General features: G+C 41.3%; 1 protein-coding gene across 2 annotated transcripts in view; it reads left to right on the top strand.

Annotated features, from left to right (window-relative positions):
- syne3 (spectrin repeat containing, nuclear envelope family member 3) overlaps nucleotides 1–24,084 on the top strand; it is a 51,909-nt gene that overhangs the window by 19,949 nt on the left and 7,876 nt on the right. For both annotated transcript variants that reach the window (XM_082515726.1, XM_082515725.1), the window contains exons 7-16: nucleotides 2,201–2,337; nucleotides 3,260–3,434; nucleotides 5,260–5,442; nucleotides 6,375–6,518; nucleotides 8,554–8,688; nucleotides 12,204–12,365; nucleotides 17,481–17,653; nucleotides 18,345–18,831; nucleotides 20,271–20,414; nucleotides 23,677–23,862. In XM_082515726.1, the coding sequence (XP_082371852.1) occupies nucleotides 2,201–2,337; nucleotides 3,260–3,434; nucleotides 5,260–5,442; nucleotides 6,375–6,518; nucleotides 8,554–8,688; nucleotides 12,204–12,365; nucleotides 17,481–17,653; nucleotides 18,345–18,831; nucleotides 20,271–20,414; nucleotides 23,677–23,862 (1,926 nt within the window). The remainder of the gene's footprint in view (nucleotides 1–2,200; nucleotides 2,338–3,259; nucleotides 3,435–5,259; nucleotides 5,443–6,374; nucleotides 6,519–8,553; nucleotides 8,689–12,203; nucleotides 12,366–17,480; nucleotides 17,654–18,344; nucleotides 18,832–20,270; nucleotides 20,415–23,676; nucleotides 23,863–24,084) is intronic.

The following is a 24,084-nucleotide window of genomic DNA, read 5'->3' as shown; positions in this document are numbered from 1 at the left end:
AGTTCATTCCCAGACTCAGGGGAAGGGTGGCAGTCAAGGAGCCATACTTAAGTTAGGGGACTGGTACAAAATCACAGGTATGCCAAATTATATGAAAACTGCATTGGAAATCCATGGTAACAGACCCCAAGATACTTAAACTCCTCCATTTGGGGCATGAACTAGCCCCCGACCCAGAGTGGGCACTCCACCCTTTTCCGGCTGAGAACCACGGCCTCAGATTTGCCCCTCCGCGAATCGCTACCTTATCGTGGTGGAGGGGTTTGTGTGTCACAGGGATCCCAGGAGCTATGTTGTCCAGGGGCTTCTGCCCCCTGGTATGGTCTCCCATGGCAAATTGGTCCTGGGTGAGGGACCAGACAAACAGCGATTCAGAAGACCCTTATGAGAAAACCATAGAGGGAACAATTCATCCAGCCCAGGATAGGGTTACCGGGGCCCCGCCCTGGAGCCAGGCCCAGAGATGGTACCCAAGGGTGAGCGTCTGGTAGCCGGCCCTTAGTCCAAGAGGCCCGGCCGGGCAGAGCACGAAAAGGGGACATGGGCCCATCCTCCTGCTGGCCCACCACCTGCAGGCGCCATAGGGATAGGGTGCATTGTGTGTTGGACGGCGGCCAGGAGTGGAGACCGTGGTGGACTTGATCCCTGGCTACCAAGACTGGCAATTGTGATGTTAGTTGGACATCTTTGTAAAATTGATGAAATTATAAATGCAAAAAAGTACCACAAGATCTTCATCAACCACGGCATCTGAATAGTGTCTAATTGGCAGGACTTTATTGTTGAGCATGACTGTGATCCCAAACACAGCAACAAAGAAGAGCTTTGATTAACATCCTGGAGTAATTTTTTTGTGTGTTTTTCAGCAACTGTCACACATGCTTCCTGAGCAAACTCAGCCCGTTCTTTTTTTAGCAAATCTCTCGCGCTGCTCCAGAGTTGATGGTCTTCTGGCATGAGCCTTGGACTTTATTATGGAGGTATTATGTATGCTGCATCCCCTCAGCATAACACTCCTTCCACTGTGGAGGGAGTGTTAAAGTGTTGTTTGGGTTGTATCCCTCTTCTTTCTTTATCCAAGCGTAAACAGTGCCTCATTGTCCAGAGAGAGTTCTAGTTTAGTCTCATCTGACCAAAGGATGCTTCCAGTATGCATAATCTTTCTCCAGGTTGTTCTAAGCATACTTCAGTCTGTTTTGAAAGTGTCTCTTCTGCAGAAGTGGAATTTTTCTTAGTTTGCAGCCTTGGAGTCCATTCCTGTGCAATGCTCTAGGGGTTGTTTTCTTTGATATTACAATTCCCAACTTGGCTAGGTCATTTACTCATGTTAAGGTAAGGTCTGTATACATGTCTCTGATTACTTTTGTTTCTTGCATCTTACCTCTGCCAGGCTTGTTCTGCACTCTGTGGTTTTCTTTGAATTTCTTGATGATAATTCTCACTCCATTTTTGACCCTTGGAAATGCTGTGTTTCCTTTGTGTATCCACAGAGATATAAAGAAATGAGAATGAGTCAAAGCCTTTACATAGTGCTGTTTATTGAACCATATTGCCTGTGTGACACCACACTAGGGACAAGAGTTGAAAGTCAAGAGCAACTGCTCGACAAGCAAACACACGCAGCTATCTCTAGAGTTTTCAGAGAATGGTCTTTAAAAGAGAAAATATCCAGTAAGTGGCTGTTCTCTGGGTGAAAATGTCTTGTTGACTTCAGACAAGAATCGCTAGAATCCTTGAAGGCAGTAGAAAACAGCACGTCCAACCTTCATGCAGATAGGCTGCAGCTGTCGAAGACCACACCAGCTGCAACCCCTGTCATCTAAGAACAGGAGGCTGAAGCTACAGTTCACACAGGCTCACCAATATTAGACAGTAAAATATTGGGTAGTCTCATTAAGCTCTAAATCTGCTACAACATTCAGATGGTAGTGTCAGAATTTGGTGTAAACAACATGAAACCATTAATGTATCCTGCCTTGTATCAGTAATTCAGGGTACTCAGTCTGTAAGTTGTACGTTTTTAGTATTTTGTATTTCAGCTAGGAGTTAGAACTAGGAAGTGGATGGCCTTTAATTAACCCTGGGATTGATTAGAGTGCAGGATTATATAATAGCTCAGTGAGCGTTGGGGTTGTTAGTTTTTGTGTGAGTTGCTACTTGTACTCCTCTTGTACTGTTTATATTCTGTTGTGTGTTTCAGGGTGTGAGGAATACTTTAGCAGGGGAAGAATCCCAGGTGGAACTGCTCAAGGCTCAGCTCAGGGAGCTCTTCAGGTTCTCAGAGGACTCGCGTCACCTTTCTCATGATGTCTTGGCTGTTGTTAAAGAACATCAAAGGTATGTGCTAGGGAGCTTGTGTTTGTGTTTGTGTGGGAGTTTTTTGAAACCCCAAAACAAAACTAAAAATAAGGCCCCATGATGACTAATCATTTAGTAAAATTAATCATTTTACTTTCCTTAGATTACTGTTGTTATCTAAATGAGAATGTTAAAAGTGAAAATGTATGTGCTATAATAAATCTGTTGAAAATATAATATAATAATCTGAAGAATGCACACACTTTATAAATGCGGGTGTGTTACATTATAAATGCTGTGTTTAGTTATACAGTGGAACCCTGACTTACGAAATTAATTCGTTCCAGAGGGTCTTTGGTAAGTCGAAATTTTCACAAGTCGAAGCACCTTTTTCAAACACATTTGCATGACATACACTACCAGTCAAAAATTAGGACACACCTTCTCATTTAATGTTTTTACTACTTTTCTACATTGTAGATACATACTGAAGGCAAATATAATATATATGAAGCATATATGGAGTTATGTAGCAAAGAAAAAATGGATAAAAACTTTATATATGTCTTATATTTCAGATACCTTAAAGTATCCACCCTTTTCTTTGTTGACAGCTCTGCAAATCCTCGGCCTTCTCTCACTGAGCTTCATGATGTAGTCACCTGAAATAGTTTTTACTTCACCACTGTGCCTTGTCAGGGTTCATTTGTGAAATTTCCTGTCTTCCTATTAAATTAGAAGCTGTGTCTGTGACTGGTAGTGTATCTTCACTGATGTGTCACCAGCAGTAGCTCTCCATCTAGGGAGAACTATGGAACTACCAGCAGGAATGTGGAACTTATTAGCTGCAAAATCTGACTCTGTTTATTTACTGTAAGGATAAATCATAACACCTTAGGGCTTCTGGGAAACTTCTTTTCAAATTGTAGTTGTACATTTGTACATATGTGCTGTGTTTCAGTGTGAAATGTCGAGCAACTAGACTGTGTTCAGAGTCCGAGTTGGGACTGAGAAACATCCTCCAAGACCCGCTACTGGTCTACGACCAATGGAAAGATACGGTTTCTCAGGTGTTGGAAACTTCTGCTGAGGTCACAGACTTCTCCCATGTTGCCATGTTAGTCCAGAAGATTGAGGTAAAACAAATGCATTATCTTTAGAAGGACTTTTTGCTCATATAGAAAAATTCCTCACCTTTGTAAATTTGTGTATGTTAACCCCTGCAATTTGAATTGTTTGGTGCAACCAAGAAAAACTTTCATACTAGCTTAACACAAACGGAGCAGACACAATCATACAGGTTGGGAGGTCAGATGGGCTTTCAAAACTTGCTATCAACACCTGCTACCAATTTAGAATCAGCTCTTTAACCTGACATGTAGAGCAGGGCGATGTGACCAAAAATATTTATCACGATATACATTTGAAAATTTGCGATAACGATATAACTGACGATATAATTGACACGAGACAAAATGCTTTACAACTCCACAACTTTATTAGTGCAAAACAAAAAAAAAAATCAATGTATTTTCACTTAAACAAGCAGCTGTTTTTTATGTGCATTAAAGTTATATAAAAATTTAACAGTGCAAATGCAAATTCCTTACTGACAGTTTAACCAAAAGGCATTTCCAGTGGAAACTGGCCGACACATCCTCAGCATAACCATGTATAATATCCACAAAACTTAAAAAGAGGTGATACACACACAATACGGTAATATTATGTTGAAGCACAGTACGTATCACTCCGCGAGGCTCCTGCCTACGATAGCCGTAATGCTCCAACAATCCATCAAGCGGTGCGGCTTCGTAGCTTAGCAAAGTCGTACTGAAACATTTGACAGATTTTCGAGCGCCGTGTACATAAAATCGTTTCGAGGTCAGTAAACACAACCAGAGTTCATACATAAGGCACACGGGATTATAAGGGGCGCTGTCGACTTTCAGAAAAATCAAAGGATTGATTTTAACCGTGTGTAATAACGACGGCCCGCTAGCATGCTCTACCAAAAATAGTGCTTTGTTGTGTATCTGACGGACGAAAGCTAAACCAGTTCCACACCACTGAAGTTGCAGCATTTTTACAAACCAGTTCTGGTTCATCTGTTTCATTCAACGATCCACTTTCACTCTTCTCATTCTGCGTTGCCGCCATGTGCGTCTGTAAACAAAGGCACTGCGCATGCGCGTTTTACCCATATTCTATCGCGATATGTCATTTTCCTATCGTTGCCCAAAATTACACCGGTATTACCGTGAACGGTATGATATTGCCCAGCCCTACTGACATGCATGTCTTCAGACTGGAGGGAAAAACTGAGCACAAACGGAGAAAAGGCATGCAGGCACAGGGAGAACATGAACGCTCACATAGAAAGGTTTCAACCCAGTTCGTTCTACATTCTACAAAGACCTCGGTGGGAAGATACGATTCTATTGTCTTCTGCACTTTGGTTATCCTGATGTGCTTGTTTGTATTCATAAGATAATTGTATCATAACTGGTTAGCTTTCTTCACTTTGGAAAGTTTTGAGTTGCGTAACTCAGTCTGCACTGTAGGACAGTCAAAATTCTCAGTGAAAAGTTCTGTGTGAAAGTCTGCATAGAAATAATTTTTAGAGTTTCATTTGAATGTTCATGTAAATATGTGGACTTTGAGAAGTTGTATAATGCTAGCTGGGCAGCATAGTGGCCTCACAGCAAAAAGGTCCTCAGTTTGATTCCACCATCTATGTGCATCTATGCAACTCTATGTAAGATTTGCACATGGAGTTTGAGTGGGTTCTCTCCAGGTACTCCGGCTTCTTCCCATGGTCCAAACATGTGCAATTAGTTGGGTTAGGTTAATCGATGATTCTAAATTGCCCTGTGACAGACTGGCAATCTGTCCAGGGTGCTGACTAAAACGTTCAGGAATGAGACGTGTGAATATGTTCTTTTCTACTCTCTGCGCTAGTGTCTCCTGAAGGAAAGTGTCCAGCTGCAGGAGCGCTTCAGTCTACTGGAAGTGAAAGGGGACCTGCTAGACTCTGTGTTTGGTCCTGAGAGGTCTGATGGACTGCAGAGCGAACTGAGCACTGCCATGAGGAACAGAGAACTGTTGCATGTTCAGCTGCAGCAGAGGAAGAGCAGGCTACAGGTATGCGCGTGTTGGCGTCGTCCACTGAGCTTTGTTTTGTCTTAGGTTTGAGTGTCAGTCTATTCAAAGCTTTACCGTATCCCTCAGGCTTAAAGAAAAGACCAAGACAAACCTTTTGGACTTTTAAACTGATCCTGAAATCATTAACAGGTCATGTTTGACAAGAAATGCATACAGAGAGCGATGAGAAAAGAGGGCGGAGTTGTCCAAGAGACAGTCTAAAAGAGAATGTGACTATCAAATCAGTAAATATTTTCAGAGGCTACATAACAATCACGGGTTTGCCTTTTGATATCAGACTATGGAACGATAAGTAACCTGGCAACTGTTTTGTAATTAGTTCGTGTCAGTGAACAGACAAGATTGTCTTGGTGAATGCCCTTCTGTCTCGCTTTGCCCATACCAATCTTATTTACTGCAGTGTAACAACAACGTCACTCATTAGATTTTGTGCAACACATGTGAGCTGTCACAGTTTAGAAACTGAAATCATCAGATGCATTTACTAAAGTGTGCATGAATGCATTCTAGTAAGTACATGCAGGATCTGGTGTAATTATCAAAGTAGATACTAAAAGCACTGTAAAAGCACTTGCTGTAGTGTCAAATCTTGGACTTAGTACTCAATGTTGTGTTCATACTATGGCTCATTCAATAAAGTGTGTGTGTGTGTGTGTGTGTGTGTGTGTGGGGAGACGGGTATTAACATCTTCATGGGGACCAAAACTTGGTAGTTTACACGACTTTGAAGGCATTTTTGAGACTCAAAATGTGGTTTTAGTGTCAGGGTTACAATTAGGTTATGGTTAGGTGAATGAAATGAAAACTCATCTTCAAAGAATGAAGACGTCTGGTTGACAAAATACTGTTAGACTTTAAGTTGACTGGGATAAATGATAAGAACACACTTAATGACATTTTCCTTCTCACAGGCATTCATTTCAAGAACCAAGGACTTCACTGACACCTACAAGCTGATGTGCTCAAAGTTGTCCAGTGTCAAAGGCAGACTGATGACAGCTGATGGTCTACAGCCTGACATTCTCGCCAAAAAAAGCCAGTCAGACCAGTTTGGGGTGAGTTTTTTCACCTGCCAGACTTTGGGTTAGACATTTATTAACCAGCCACACCATAAATCCACCTGCCTATAATTTGACTCGTCTTCTATGACTATATCTTTCTAAACTGACAAAACAGCTGTGACCTGTATGGGCATGGACAGCACTTGGAATAGATTGTCTGTATCCTGTTTGGCATCTGGCCTGTCGCACTCTCAGTGCTCAATCAGAGATCTGGCTGGTTTGAAGGCCAGGTCCAAAGCCATGTCGCTCTTTGCATTCCTCAAAAATTTTCTCATCATTGCTGGTACATAGTTGTCCAAGTATGCTGAAAGTTAGACTGTATTGTATTGTATTTGCTTATTTAATTTCAGTTCACATGAAGAGTCACACTGTAAAGTGTAAACCCTTTAAATATGAGTTAGTCCGTCAATGTCAGGAAACGCTGTCTGTTCATATTATTTCATTCAATTGCCTCATTTAAGTTTTTCAGTCCCGTAAGGTTCCAAAAATCACTCGTCTGAAGCAACATTTCACTCTGAAAATGAAATTCTTATCATTGCTCTCAATTCCAAAAGCAAATGAAATAGTCGTCCACTGCTTTTAATGCCTTTCTCGTCATCAGAAGTTTTGTTCAAATAGTCTGTTTCTCTCGGGAAGGTGAAGTAACGCGTGTGTGGTGGCCATGAAAAAGGCTATTGACATTCTCCAAATACTGAAAAAGGAGCTTTAATGCTTCCTTTAGCAGAGGGTTTATAGAAGGAGAAGAGATGACTCTATAAGGAGATGATGAATGATTGGCAAAGTAGAGAAGATCATCCAAATATAAATGTTACTCATAGCTGCATTTTTCATTTCATGCCAGAACTTACTGATGGCCTGTTAAAGGCACATGTTAACTATGAACTGTAACAAAATGTGCTTCTTGTTAAATTGTTGCCTTCCATGAAGAACGTAGCTTTATACAAGCGCTGTAAACCAAAATTCTGATGTATTTTAATCAATTAAAGTGTGCTTAAGCTTCTGTATAGTTTAGGTTTCAGGTCATTGTATTGTCAGCCTTTAGAATTATTGTTTATTTATTTATTTATATATTTATTTTTATTATTATTAGTATTAGTAGTATTACTGTTGTTTTTTTTACTTGGGGTCAGCTGGCAAGAAAATGTATATTAGCCTGATGCTGCATTTGCAGGGTTACCTAATAGTGCACTAATTAACATACAAATGCAGCTAGTTTATTTCAGTTATAAGCAGCATTCTGCCAAGAGCAGTGCAAATGATCAGCTCGAAAACTAGCTGACCTGATAAAGGCGTAATGTACGTATCACAATAATGCAGCAGTGTAATCCTGGTTTTCCGTTTGTGTTTTTCTCTGAAAACATCAACAATTCAGATAAATAAAAGGCAGGAGAAATAGTGTTAATGTAACTGTTGTGATAGAAACTGCTGGATTTCTCAGAGGACAGCTGCATTACTACAAATTATTTGATGAAAACCTAACATCTCTTTCTAACAGTTGATCTGTACAATATATATAAGACACTTAATATTATTTACTGTCACTCCTGTGTGTTAGTGAAGTACTGTTATTATGACACGCTGTATTTCAGTTCAGTGAAGCTGTACACTGTTTCATCAAAATCCCAGTATTACTAAGGAGAATGATGTAGTGCTTGTCTCTCAGGGCGAGGACTGTAATGAAGCAACACTGTAGTTTCCATACGTTAAGCATTCAACATGATGAACCAAGAGACTATAAGAGCAGCTGGATTCTTATAATGCATCTTTAAATAGTCAATAATTGCATTATTTTATGTGACCAGTTGTTACAAAGGCTGATAAATTTTGTTGTGTACTGCTGGAGGGCTTTATGAAAAGGTGATTAGTCTTTTGGTTATCTTGAATGTTTCAAACTGTGAATGTCTGATCTTGCCTGTACCTCTTCCCTTAGTGAAACTGAAGTTCACTTCAGTTGAAGTTTAGATGTGTACAAAATTTTATTTATTTATTTATTTATTTTTCATGTGCACACTTGCTTTTGTGTCTCCAGGTCATCCTAAAGGATGTAGAAGACTATGAAGCCCAGGTCATGGCACTTGAGACTCTGGTCTCTTCCAGTCAGACCAACAGGATTCAGTTTGAGAAACTCTGTGATGAATGGAAACATCTGCACATTGCAGTCAAGGTGAGGGGACATTCATATAAGAAGTGTGAATAGCCCATTTTTCCTAATACTCCCCTGGAACTGGGTACTTGACTTCTGCTGGAGTTAGATTATCTGTGACCCTGAAGTAATATGATCATGTTGAATAACAAGATAAGTACCCACCATGACCTCAACCATCCAAAACACTTTTATCTTGGCAGCAGGCAAGATTGTTTTTGATTCAAGCCCATGAACAGCAAGTCTCACACATTTCCAATGATTACAGAAGGGACAGATGGTCTGCAACGTCTCCTTCTCCGGTGACGGTGCCGGAAGAACCAGAAAACGAAATAAGAAAGATGTGCAGAGCTGTAGTAACTACTGAAGGATAATGTTGATGAGCCATACCATGAAGATGTGATAGAGTTGTTGAAGCTAGATTTAAAAAGGAGAGGCGATGATCAGTGAGCAGCAGTATGGCTTCATGCTGAGAAAGAGAAACACAGATGTGATCTTTGCTTTGAGAGTGTTGATGGAGACGTATAAATAAAGTGTGGAGGAGCTTCACTATGTCTTTGTGGATCTAGAAAAGGCATATGATAGGGTGTGTGGCGCATGAAGATGTCAGGAGTGGCAGAGAAATATGGGAGAATAATGAGACAGTGGTGAGGTGTGTTGACAGATAGGTTGAAGGTTCGAGTGTTTACATCACTGATCTGCTCTCAGCCCCTTCTTGCTTGTTATAGTGATGGACAGGTTGATGGATGAGGTCATGCAGGAGTCTCTGTGGACTGTGATGTTTGCAGACAGTATTGTGATCTGTAGTCAGAGCAGGTGGAAGGTAACATGGAGAGCTGGGGGTATGCTCTGGAGAGAAAAAAGCAGTGTTAGGTGTTGTCATCCGACTTTTTATGTGATTTATTGCTCAGCTCAGGAAAAAGAAATTATTGTTGGTAATTTTAACATCCATGCAGATACTGAAAATGACAATCTATTATTACAGACACAATTGGCAATGTAAAGGAACCCACCCACCACTTAAATCACACTGTACATCTTGTTCTGGAATTGGAACATTTGAACATTTAACAGTGTTTCCTCACACACCTCAGTTTTCTCCCAAAATCCTGTTTTGTCTTATCTGTTTCTAATAGCATTTCATTTTACAATAATGGATTACACAGCAGTGAGAAATACATTTCATCACAGTAGATGTCTTTCTGAAAGTGCTGTAACAAAGTTTAAGGATATAAGTCCTCCACTGTTATTTCCTTCAATACCATGTGCTGACACAGTGCAGAGCAGCTACACCAACTCTATTCACAGAGGTTGATTATTGTGTTAAGAATTTCCTCTAGCTCCTCTGAAAAAGAGCCTTCAATCAGAAGTACTTGACTGACTTGTATAACAAACCTGCACCTTAAAGCAAATAACTCATAAGCTGGAGAGGAAATGGCATTTCACTGATTTCGAAGGTCTTCATTTAGCCTGGAAAAACACTTTGTTGCTCTGTTTTTAAAAAAAAAAAGAAAAAGAAAAGAAAAAGCCCCCCATAAGGCTAGAACATCTTACTATTCATCACTGATTGAAGAAGAGAAGAACAAGCCCAGGTTTCTCTTCAGCACTGTAGCCAGGCTGACAAAAAGGGAGACCTCTGTTGAGCCAAGCACTGCTTTAACCTTAAGTAGTAATGACTTCATTAATTTCTTGAGATTAAAGCTCTAACTATTAGAGGGGAAAAAATAATCTCACAAACATAACATTATGTTAGCCGACTAATCTTTGCTGTTGACAACAGCCCATATCCGTATTGACTTACTTGTCGTTTAATCTAACTGTTAAATTTTTAATTGATGCCCAGTGCCAGTAAATTATTTTCCTAAATGTTATGCAGTCGCTAGGAACATCCCTAGTACAGCTACTTTCCATACCACTGATATTTATTTAGACTCTTTTTCTCCAATTGATCTTTCTCAATTAACTGTTACTGTACTCTGTCCTAAAAATCTTAGAAACATGGTATCTAATCAGATGCTTACTCTGGATGCATTAGCTTAACTTTCAGTAGTACTTCTAAGTTCTTGACCAGCATATGTTGTTATAGCAGACACACTAGTAAGCTATCTCTGAAACGTGATTCTGTACTGATCCCTGGTAATAAGGTCCAGTCAGAGACGTGGAATAATGTCACAGTGTTGAAGAACTTTATTTACAATGACGTGGTTCTGAAATTAATACAAATAAGAAATAACATAAACATCTCTTTCACTGGTTCAGCATCTCTCACATTCAGTATTACAGAGAACACCATACCAAATTATGCATGGACAGAAACGGATACCACAAAAGGATTATCATAACGACATAACAGGATGAATAAACACAGAATCATAGTCAATTTAGGCTAATTCTCTCATTTGTGACTCGACACCACCCTCGACACAATTGCTCACTCAAATGCCGTTATGCTTACACAGGGGTTCTTAGCAAAAACAGGTTTGTATGCTAGCACAGAAACTACGTCAAGGAAAATCTTTGTGAACATTAATTCTCCACAACAACTGAAAACAACTTAGAAATGAGGAGTAGCCTGTGAAGCCAGGCTACTACCTACTTTGCTTTGACAGTATAGCTGCTGACACACAGCTAATAATAACAGCTGTCCACATGGGTATATTAAATGCAACTGAAATAAAATATGTTCCCAATGTGACTTACTGTTTCTATGAACGCACACTTGCCAGCATTAGTCCACTTCCGTTCAGATCCATAACTTGCCTGCAATTGTGGCATCAAGGATGGACTCTGGCTATTGGCCCTTGTGGGAATCATGCTCCTCCCATGCAGGTAACGCATGCCCGGGCAGGAGGACTTTTTAACATATGTTCTTGAATGTATATAAAACAAATATTTAGGATTGCTTTCTTACATTTGCACAATATCTATAAAATTAGAAACATCCTGTCTCAGTGATCCTGCAAAACTAGTTCATGCATTTATTACTTCTAGGCTGGAGTATTGTAATTCAGTATTATTAGGATGTCCTAAAAACTCCACAAAGCCTCCATTTGATCCAAAATGCTGCAGTGAGTACAGACAAAGACTAGAAAGAGAGAGCATATGTCCTTGAATGTCCTAGAATTATCATCTTATCCCAGTAGAGCATTTCAGTATCAGACTGCTGGTGTACTTGTTGTTCCTGCAGTATTTAAAAGTAGAATGGGTGGTAGAGCGTTCAGCTTTCAGGCCCCTCATCTGTCGAACCAGTTCACAATTTGGATTCAGGAGACAGACACCCTGTCTTCTTTTAAGATTATGCTTAAAATGTTCCTTTTTGACAAAACTTCTTTCAGGTGACACTGAATCCTCCCTTACTTACACTGCAATAGTTTTAAGCTTCTACGTAGCTACTACTAAGCTACTTTCCATGATGCATGTTTCTTCTTTCCTGACATTTTCTTTTTTATCTTTTTTTTAAATCCTGCACTGCATGGATTCTAAGTTGTTTTTTCCTGACAAAGCTTGTCTAACTTGTATTTTTCTTTTATATACAGGCAAAGGTAGATGAGAGTGACAAAATTGTTGCAGAACATGAGAGGTTCCATGACAGCCTTCTAAACATCGAGAAGTGGCTGATGATCATGAAGCAGAAGCTGATGTCCTTCCACAGCCCAACAGGAGAGTGGAGCATAGAGGGGCGCCGGCATGAAGCTGAGGTCCGTGTGTGTTTGCCAGTTACACTGGATGTGCTAAAAACAATTAGATAGATAGATAGATAGATAGATATAGGACAATTCACTTACCTAACTTTTTAAACGAAAAACAGGAGAAAACTTAATCAACAAAAATGGCTTCTCACACCTACTAGGCTGCTCCAGTGGACAATATATAGAAGGTGAAAAAAACTCCACAATTGCTACTTTACAAATCTATTTACAAGATTAAGGTTCTAACGCCAGACACACACACAAAAAGGTTGTACTTGGTTATACTTGCAAATCAATGGGCAAAGACACAAACAAATCAAAATCACAGGTCCTTTGTTGGATCGTGGAGGCTAGGAGAGAGGGGGCCAGGTGGCTGTCATTTGGTGGTTAAATACTGGGGGTGATCAACCAATCAACCAATCTCAGGACAGGAAGAGACTCCACCCAACTACTCAGTAGGCACGCCCAGGTGTCCACCCCCTAAGAAAAAAAAAAAAACCCTACAGACTTTTTATCAAAATTGGTTTTCATTCTGACCTGAGCCTTTGCTAGCGCGTCACGAGCAAAATTGCAGGCATTGTGCAGCCTCTCTCTAAACAAACTAACATAGTCCAGAATGTTTTCTCTTGGACGATGCCTATCTCAGAGAAATTTCTCTTTCAAAAGACATAGCGGACCGCGCACAGTGTGGCCAAAAACGAAATCAGCTGGACTGAACCCCAAAGACTCCTAGCATGTCTCCCTGACGGCGAACAACAGTAGTGGCAACTTCTCATCCCACTCACGGCTTGACTCGGAGCAAAATTTGCGAAGCATGTTTTTCAGAGTTTGGTGGAACCTTTCTAATGCACCCTGACTCTCCGGGTGATACGCACTGGAAGTGTGATGGTTAACACCGAGCTCTGTCATGACTTTGCCCTGATCTGTTTGGATGCGTTTAGGCAGTCCAAAGGTAGAAACGAACTTAACAAGTGCTTTCACAATCCCACAGGTTTTTAATGAGCGCAACGGAATGGCCTCAGGATAACGGGTGGCAGTGCACATCATGGTGAGGAGGTATTGGTTTCCGGATTTTGTTTTTGGAAGAGGACCAACACAATCAACAATAACATGCTCAAATGGTTCTCCAACGACTGGAATGGGTTGCAACGGTGCGACAGGAATCACCTGATTAGGTTTACCTACAAGCTGACATGTATGGCATGAGCGGCAGAATTTTACTACATCAGATTTAAGACCAGGCCAGAAGAAGTAACAGAGGATACGGTTGTATGTTTTTGTGATTCCCAAGTAACTGGACATGATGTGGTCATGTGCTAAGCTTAGGACCTGGGAACGGAATGACTGCGGAACAACAATTTGCTGCACTCCCTCATGGGTGCAGCCAGAACTGGGAGTCCAGTAGCGCATCAGCACACAATCTTCAATGAGGTAAGATGCAGATTTCCCAGGTTCCTTCACATAAGCCCAACAGGATGACAAGCTTTCATCATTTCTCTGGGCTTCTATAAGCTTCTCTTTATCTACTGAGAGTGTCATAGCTTCCTCATCAGGCTGAAGCTCTACTGAAACGGGTACTTTCACAGTCGGGTGGTGCGCTTGTTGGATCTGAATCACTCAGGAAAGAGTCACTAAGAGCCACCAAGTCTCCATGTTTGTTTGCCTGCGCACGTGTCACAGCACACACAGGAAACAAAGGAACAGAGTTTGGTGTGACAAGATCAAAACCACTGTTGTCTGTAACTGGTGTTTCGACTACCTCAGGCAACGGAAAAACCTTGCAGCCAGCTAGATTGTTTCCAAGGATGATGTCAATGCCTGCAGCCGGTAACTGGGGTCGCTCACCAAGTTTAACTTCACCCGACACAAACTGAGACGAGAGCTGCACAAAGTGCAAAGGCACACGCATTACACACATTCTAACTCCCCACGCTAACACATCGGCACCACAATAGGATTGAGCTGAGAACGGTAAGACACTCACGAATGAGCGACTGTTTTGCACCAGTGTCCCGCAAAATACTGACAGGAACCCTCTTTTCTTCTCCCAATAATGAAACAAAACCTTCTGACACACAAGGCTTGAACTCTTTATCTACTTTATCACTTCGAATTACAGTCACACCTTCTAAGACATGAAGTTTGGTCTGTAGAAGGTTTATTGGGGAAGGAGATTTACCCTTCTCAGACTGTTCCTTTCTTTTGAGAACGGAACAAGCAGCAATGAGGTATCCCTGCTCATGGCAATAATAACATTCTCTATTTTCAGTGGATGCGGTGGTGGTACGACAGGTGTTCTTTGGAGACCTGTTTTTTGGGCTAACTGAACCTGGTGTGTTGTGAATAGGAGGTGTAAACACACTTTTGTGTGTCAGCGCAAACTCATCAGCCTGTACAGCAGCAGCGGCAAGGGTTGTAACCTTCTGTTCGTTTAAGTAGGTTATCGCTTTTTCTGGGAGTTGACTTTTGAACTCTTCCACAACAACACCAGCTCACACAAGTCATCTAAGGTTTTTACTTTGGTAGCGTGACACCATTTATCGAACAGTGTTTTCTTTTCTCTGGCAAACTCCACATAAGTCTGGGTGGCAGATTTTTTCATATTCCTAAATTTTTGCCTATAAACCTCTGGCACAAGCTCGTATGCATGCAGGACAACGTCATAGTCCAAACTGTCCTCACGTGAAAGAGCTGTGCATACCTCTTGAGCTTTCCCCACCAATTTTCACTGAAGTAAAAGAGACCATACATTCTTTGGCCAGTGTAGTGCACCTGCAATGCGCTCAAACACTGTGAAATAAGAGTCTACCTCAGTTTCTCTAAATGCTGGGACTAATTTGATGTGCCTACTTACATCAAAGCTGTCTTCTGGCTTACGGGATGGTGACTGCGGAGGTGGTGACCGAGGTGTAAGAGGACTGGCATCTCCAGAGCCCTCACCCTTAAGTGCATGGAAGCCATCCAACTGCTGCTTTTTTAACTCAGCCTCCTTTATGCGCAGTGTTAACTGCAGCTCGTCTGCAGAAGGGCCAGTTTGAGGAGGGAGATTTTTCAGTGGGGCAGGAATACCAGCAACAGCTCCCAGCTCAACTCCTTCCACAGGAGCTGGCTCACCAAACAACCCCCTTTCATGCAGTTTAACACACAGGAGCTCTTTCAGCTCTTTTTTTCTTTGCATTCAATGGCACAGTCACATCAAAGAAATTGGCAATAAGAATGAGGTCATCCTTTTTACATCTGTTCAACTTTTCCTCATTTGGACTTAAAGTGAAATCCTCCAATTTAAATTTCATACTAACACATACCCCCCACACAAGATAAAACTGCCAACCAGAAAAACAGAGCCAACAAAGGACACTGGTAACCTACCCGCGACAATGGCAACAAACAAAGAACGAACAAGCTCACGCTCCAAGTCAACCCGACGAGACAAAAAAAAAGGATGGATGAGCCCCCCAATTCATGTTACGTTCTTAGTCTCGGCGTGCATTGAACGCAAAAAGAAATTGGTCCCACTCACGCACCACCCAAGAAAGAACACAAACAGTAATATCTTTTAAAGTGCTAATGGGTGAATGCACAAGTTGTATAAAGCGCTATATAAGAACCAGTCCATTTATAAGAGTTAGACAGCACCAGGCCCTGACATGGTACACGCCTACTGGCTGAGGAAACTTGTGCAGACATAGAAGGCAGCTACAAGTACCTGGGGATCCCACAGGCTAGAAAGCTGCAAGCACCACGTACCTGCAGAGGGTCAGGCAAGTCCTGAGAAGTCAGCTGAACGGTAAGAACAAGATCTGGGCTATCCATAGCCCAGCTATCAACACCTACGCCCTGCCCATGATCAGTTACCCTGCTGGGATAATAAGCTGGCCAAAGGAGGTGATGGAAGCTACTGACATAAAGACCAGGAAGCTCCTGACCATGCACGGAGGGGTTTCACCCCAAGTCCAGCGTCCTGAGGCTGTATGCTAAGTGGAAGGAAGGAGGCTAGGGACTAGTGAGTGTCAGTACCACAGTCGAGGATAAGACAACGAACATCCACGAATACATTAGGAAGATCCCAAACAACGGGTGCTCAGTACTCAGGCAGCAGAAACCCAAGAAAGAGGAGGAACCATCATGGAAGGACAGGACCCTGCATGGTATGTACCACCAGCAGATAGAGGAAGGTGGCATCCATAAATCCTACCAGTGTTTGGATAAAGCTGGACTGAAAGACAGCACAGAGGCACTAATCACGGCAGCACAAGAACAAGCTCTGAGTACAAGATCCTTAGAGGGTGGAGTCTACAACACCAGGCAAGACCCCAGGTGCAGGCTGTGTAAAGATGCCCCTGAGACAATCCAGCACATAACAGCAGGGTGTAAGATGCTAGCAGGCAGGGCATACCGTACATGGAACGCCATAACCAAGTGAGAAGAAACATCTGTGCCGAGTCCCGAGGTCCAAATGGGAGACGCGCACTAGGGTGGTGGAGAATGACTGAGCTAAGATCCTGTGGGACTTCCAGATACAGACGGACAAACTGGTGACGGCTAACCAACTGGACATAGTGGTAGACAAGCAAAAGAAGATGGCCGTAGTGATAAATGTAGCAATACCGAATGACGGCAATATCAGGAAGAAGGAACATAAGAAGCTTGAGAATTACTAAGAGCTCAGAGAAGAGCTAGAGAAGATGTGGAGGGTGAAGGTAACGGTGGTCCCAGTGGTAATGGGAGTGCGTTTCAGCTGCATCCACAAAGGAAGTGATTCACAGCAACCCAACAACCAGATACCATAGAAAGACTGTGGTCTGATAGTAAATGCATTAGAGGGTTACTTGGGCAGCTGGGAGCTAGAATGTCCAATTGTTAACGAGCTCTGCTGAAAGAGATGTGCAATGAGGAAATCGCTACCAATGTGGACAAAGCTTTACTCATGAGCAGAGTAGCAATATGGAATATGGATGGAATACATTGGTATTTTATTTGACTTTGTATCACTGATAAAAATGAGACATGCATCACTGAAGCAAGTGGAATAAAAGAAGATACTGTGGCTTTAGTGCTAAGACAAAAATATATTTTGTCTAGTTTGTCCGCTATGTATAAGTATTTCTTTCCCTTTTTCCACAGAGAGCACTGGGAGAGTTCCCAGAGAAGGAGCTCCAGCTGCAGCAGGTGGATATTCAGGGTCAGGGAGTTTTAAAGAAGACTTCTGAGGAGGGGCAGGTCCATATTCTTGGAGACATGAAGCGCCTAAAAGACTCTTGGTTGGCCCTGTACGAAATGAGTCTGAATCTGCACAGGTACAAGAAAAGCACACAGCAGTTCCTTTTTTCAGCCTAGCTTAGTGTGTGGTACTAACACAGTGTGTGGTATTATCACAATACTGCTCCTAGCTTGTTTTCCTTTATCGCTCTGGCCTTGTCTATACCAAAAGGACACATCTTAGCAGCACTAGCTGCTGCTTGAGTCCTTCATAGACACATTTTTTAATTATAAATGTGTTTCAACAAACCCGTCCTATCAAGGCTGGCTGTTTGCAGAAATGTCTCTAAACCCTCAGTTTACCTAAAAGAGTACAAAGACAGCATGGTTATTTGTTTAGTAACTGATGACACCAGTGTCTGTAGCTTTTGTTTCTCCATCTTAGCTGGCTGTAGATGTCTACTCAAATATTTGCTGCTTATTTTTTGTTGTGTTTTTTGTTTCTTAATGCTCTAAATGCTTTCAGTGTCTTATATTAGATTTAGTCTCTCTAAACTACGAAAGACCGTCCCCGCTGCATAAATTTTGAGAAAAGGATGGCAAACAGTTAGGTTTGGCTCACTCTGACAGATCTGTTTCCTAAATGTTGTTTTTTAATATATATCAAAACAACCAAGAAATCAGGTTTTGTGTTTAAAGTAGGCACTGAGGTTTGACATGAAAGTTTCTGTCCACTGGTACCACTGACGAGTTACGACAGCATGAAACCTGGATTTCTTTGTCTTTCAGGTTGTTGAACAGTTCCAAAGAGCAGAGAGAGTCTGACTTTGCCAAGACGTCTGGCTCTATGCATGCACTTGGAGGAAAGTCGGAGGCAATGATAGGGAGGGAGGAGGCATTAATGACTGGCCAGGAAGGGTGGAACCAGGGCCAACGAGGTTACCACATATTGGCTGAACCAGATGTTGAAAATCCTATTTCATCAAGTAAAGTCAAGGGAAGTGCACTGACCTCCAAAACAGATGAAGTAGATTTCTCTGGCCATGAGCAGGGAGTCTCCAATGACAAGCCAATAGGAGGTAACAGCAGTGTCTTGGCAGAAGACGGAGAGGAAGCAGTATTATTTACACAGGCCAGCTATCCTCAGCCGCCAATGATTAGCTCTGGAGATGACAGCACAGAAGCAGGGGGATGCCTCATCTCAGGAGGAGGAGTGGGAGAGATCAGAAGACCCTCAGCCAAGAAAGCATCAGCAACACCAGTTCAATACTCAATGGTACTGTTGTGCAGGATTTTGTTATTTTCTACCAAGCTAACTTACAGCAACTTCCTGCATAAGTTACTGTTATGTTTTGTATGCTACTATAGTGCCCAAGTATCAGTGCACTATATCAGTTATGGAGCACTAGATGCTCCATAACTGGCCCTGCGGCAGACTGGCAAACTGTCCAGGGGTGTACCCTGCCTCTCAGCCTAAGAAAGCTAGGATAGGCTCCAGCCCTCCACAACTCTGACAAGGATAAGCAGAGGATGGATGGATGGATGTTCCATAACTAAATAACCAAAACCGTCAATGCAAACTGATCTAATACAAACAATAAACACACAACATCATTGACTTTTATAAACCAATTCCAAAAAGGGTTTATGTGTGAAACACATTATTCAGTCCTCCCACAATTGAAGCCACTAACTGGTTGTTTTGGGTTTGCCTCTATCATGGGAAAGAAAATGCTTCTCTGAACCACCAGTACAATCACTGATACACCAAAAAATTTGGGCTGCTTTGTAAAATGTAAATAAAAACAGAAGTCAGTGATTTGCAGACCTCAGAAACCCATAGAAGACATATCAAACATCTGAAATGAGAAAGTGTACTAATTTTAAGAAAAGAACATTTTGAATTTGTTGCCCACAACACATCTCAAAGAAGTTGTGTGGTGTTCCTTTTTCTTTTACCAATAGTCCATATGCAACTGTTGAACTTGTGGGAGAGGAAAATTATCCCATTCTTGTCTCATAGAGGATTTTAGCTGCTCAGCAGTCCAGGGTCTTCCTCCTCCTCATATTTTATATTTCATTGTGCGCCAAATGTTTTATGTTGATATAAGGTCATAGGTGCAGCTGCTAAAAATCTCAGGCAAGTTTGAATCTCATTGTCCTCAACCTTGAGGTCAGACGTCATGTTTTCTGAAGACCTTGTGAATTTAATAACTAATACCATAGGTGTGTCGACTACGATGCTGAGGGGTAGCGCTGGCGGTTGCCGGTATTTTTTGAGTTTCATGTTGCTGCCCTCACATTCAAAATATGCTAATATTTTTAATAAACATTTGACATGTCTTCTATGTTCTAAGGTGAATAAAATATAGGTTTCTGAGATCTACAAATCAATGAATTGTTTCAATTTTTTTACATTTACTCTAAGGCCCAATATGCTTGGCAACAAAGACGCAACTTATACACTTTAAAATACTTTGGTAACATACTTTCATACTCTGGAACACTAAAACTGAGAGACTTTTTGGCAATCTGAAAATGCATTTTCTACATATAAAATAAGTTCAAGTTTGTGTGTTAATATAAAATAGATTTTTAAAATTTTATTAAATCACTAATCTGGGTTTTAAATGGTTTTCATTTTTCACTTGGTGTTTTAACTAAGGTGTTTTAGTGTGCATGTAAATGTTTCATTACTTGTTTGGGGTTTTCCAGGGGAGCCAAGGACACCATGAATCCAGGAGGAAGGAGTTTGATTCTTGGCTGTTCAAACAGAATGAACTCCTCTCTGAGATTCTCAGCTCCAAAGGAGCAGCACACAGCGCCAAAGATGTCAGACTCAAGCAGGATACACTCAAGGTGAGCTTGTGAATGTGCAAACAGTCAGGACGTTTTTGTTGCAGAAAGATGCCAGGACAGGTGGTGGTCACCGGTTAGGCTGGATTTAGCTCAGGCTACCCAAATTGAGGTCTTGCCCAATCAGAAGTTAAGGGAAATATTTTATGTGTGTTCAGCACTTTAAAAACATGTTCAAGCGTAAAATAAAATTGTCTATACTCTGTCATCATGGAAACCTCTTAAATAGGAGAGAGAAACTACGCTCTACACAGCCTCGTGTTAAATGAAGCACTGAAGCAAAAAACTGATGAATTAATCGATGAATCCTTGTATTGTGATATTTTTGTTTAAGAAAAAAAAGATTTCTCTCATATCCATCTGAGATTTGCCCTAATTTGCATAATGTATGCCTGGTTGCAATTGTTTATTGTTATGGTGGGACTGTGAAGACACACACTGCAGTTATAGGTCTAAAATGCTAACATACATGTGTTTACACCTTTTACAACGTAGCCAATGAATCACAGACTATAATTTTACTGGTATGATGTTGGAAAAGGTAGCACAGACTGTTTGAGCTTCAGAACAAAATCTCTCTGATGCAGCACATCTAGCTAGACGGAGGATTTTGTCAGCAAGAGAGAATGAAGCTGTTGGAAGGAGAACAGCAGGGCTTCATATCTAAATAATCTAGTATAATAAACTCTCTGCAGACTGTAGATGTGTTGGTATCAGAAAACACATCTACAGTGGATTTTTCTGAATAACCAGTTCATTATTTATTGATTTTTTTTATTGATTTTTTTATTGTGACTATATTTTTGATACTTTGATTATTTGTTTTGAGAGCCGGTATCTCTGAAACTGTGCTGTAACACAGTGTTATTACACACACTGTTGCAAATGTTGTTGTCACAGACCAACTCGCAGTAGATCATAGTGTTCATATTTTTCAGATCTCACATTTCTATTCAGATTTGTGGTGCTGTGTCCACATTCTTCACATGCTTCATTCAGTCAATATTGATTTTGCTGAAATTACCGTCATGTCTCCTGGTGATTGTCACAGCTGTATCACAGTAATGAGGCCCATTCAGAAACTTGCAAAAACTAGCAATCTAGTAATAAAAATTGGTCAGTGCAGAATGTTAACTTTTAGTGAAATGTTTTGCATTTTGAAAACATTCGGTCTGGATATTTGAATTTCTGGATGTTGTTTGTGTCAGTGCAGTCGGCAACAGCAGTAAATAAACCTCTTAAGATGTGCGTAACCTACTACACACGTCTGTTGTAAGAAGGCTTTCACAGGCGGAAGGGGTGAAAAGCTGGATAAGCATTTACTGTCCACCGCACAAACTATTCAGTGACAATCACGGTAAAGTTAACAATGAAGAAATAAGAGACATAGCTGAAAATTTTTAAATAAAGGTTAAAACAACTGCAGGTTAGTTCATGCAGCAGCGTCCTGCTTTAAGTACACAAGAAAATCCTCTCTGAAATGTTACTGAAGATAAAGAGCGTGACTGGAAAACTGTGCAAACAGAGAAGCTCAGTCCAGAGTACATGTCTACAGTCCCAACATCCAAATCTGCCTTCAGTCCTCAGTGACAGACCTCCAGCTTTAAAAACTGATGTGAGTACATGGATAGCCCAACACACTGCAACTTCAGAATCAGAATCAGACTTTATTAATCCCAGAGGGAAACTGAGTTGTCATAGCAACAAACGTCAAGCACTCATATAAAACGAAACGTAGAACCAGATATTGATAAGTATTAAGAAGACTATTGAGATAGAGGAGTAAATATAAATATACTTATAAATATAAAAGGACAAGTATGTGTGCAAATATATGTTGCGGTCTACAAAAGCGACAGGGTGCATTGAGGTGTGATTCATTCTGTTCCACATGTGTGGATCTGACCCAAGTGGATGAATTCAGCAGTCCGATAGCAGCGGGAAGGAATGACCTCCTGTAGCTTTCCTCAGGCAGCCAGGTTAAAGGAACCTGTTGCTGAAACTGCTCTTCACATTGTCCAGTGTGTTATTATAATTTAATATTTCTTGCGCACCAGCGGGACTAACTCTGTACCTCGGCTCTGTACGCTGTCTCATCTCCATCAGCGATGACCCACCCATCGTTGGTGTACAGTCATAGGTGTACAGTAGGAGGCAGAGAATACAGCCCTGCAGGGATCCGGTACCTTGTGACAGTGCAGGGAAAGGCAGGGGCCAAGTCTGATTGATTGAGGCTGATTGGTTATTATGGTAAATAATGTTGTCATTACAAAAACAAGTTTTGTTTTCTAATGACTGCACATTATGCAGACTGAAACTGATATTAAAGGAGAGGGATGTGCTACATTAGGCTGACAATGAATATCGCTTAGAACTACATCATTAAATCTGAGGGTGTTAAAGCCTGTTATTTATTGCTGGTATATTAGCTATCAGTCAGTTATTACTAGAGCCGGTTGTTAAGGGCGTCATATTTCACTTATTAAGGTTCCAGTTGTTTCTCTTGAGAAGGTCTCATGGGTACAACACCGTACCCATGTGTAGCTCAGATGTTTTCCAGCCAGTGTTTGAAAATGCAAAGAAGAGCCTTTCACATCAATGTTATTGTTTGTGTCAACACTCTTTTATGTCTGCATAGACATATCATAGTGTGTAAGGCTGTAATAAGGAACCTGATATGTAAATACACGAGTAGATTAGACCATGTAGAAAACAGTATAAGCCATGTCACAGGAAAAAAATGGAGTAACCATACTAGTTTCCTGCATCAGGGTGAATACCAGTCCTCCCACATTCTTTATCCATGCAAGAGTCAGAATCTTTACAGCATGTTTTCAAAGTACTGCACTCTCTGATACTGTGGGAAAGAATTCCACATGTCAGCAACAGTTTTGCCTGAAGACCCACATTTACCATAACAATGAAGCTCTAACAGAACCTCTGGTTCACCTTGAGCCAGACCTCGTGGTTTTTTTCATCTGCTGAGTGGCTATGGTTTTAGAACTTTGTATAATCTTGCATAACAATTGTTCACGTGTCAAAGTGATTATTTTGCATAGTGATTGTAGTCAGATTTTTTTAATGATCAGCCTGCAGAGCAAGTTAAAAGACACTGTTATACTGACCTCTTGTGGTTAAAATTTGAGTTTTGTTGTTCTAAATCTTGCATTTCGCCTCAGAAGTAGCAATCCAAACACCAGGAAAAGCCTGTACTGTTTAATTTATTAAAACTAGTTCTGTGAGTCAAATCTGTGTCCTGTTGCAGTCTCTGAGAGCTGACCTGTCCTGGGGTCAGAAGCAGTTTCAGCTGTTGATCCAGGATAGCCAGAGCAGTGAGGCTGGTACTGGACCAAAAGAAGAGGCCGGCCTGGAGGACCTCCGCTACCGCTGGATGCTTTACAAGTCTAAGCTCAAGGATGTCGGAGATGTGAGGAACAGGATCAGTTCCAAGGTGAGAGGACCGCTGACTTCTGAACATTATAGAGACAAAACTAGCAGGAAACTATTTTTCTTGGCTTCTGCTGTAAGAATGAAAAAGTCTAATTGATGTGTATTGATGAGGCTTCACCTAGGTGGCTGTAGCTCAGGCGGTAGAGCAGGTCGCCTATTAATCAGAAGGTTAGTGGTACAATCCCCTGTCTGCTCTAGTCTGCATGCCAAATATGCTGATGCA

The sequence above is a fragment of the Aulonocara stuartgranti genome, assembly GCF_965226115.1.
Source record: "Aulonocara stuartgranti genome assembly, chromosome: 19".
Taxonomy (NCBI): Eukaryota; Metazoa; Chordata; class Actinopteri; order Cichliformes; family Cichlidae; genus Aulonocara; species Aulonocara stuartgranti.
The sequence above is the reverse complement of the archived record's forward strand: the minus strand, read 5'-3'. Positions and strand labels throughout refer to the sequence as shown.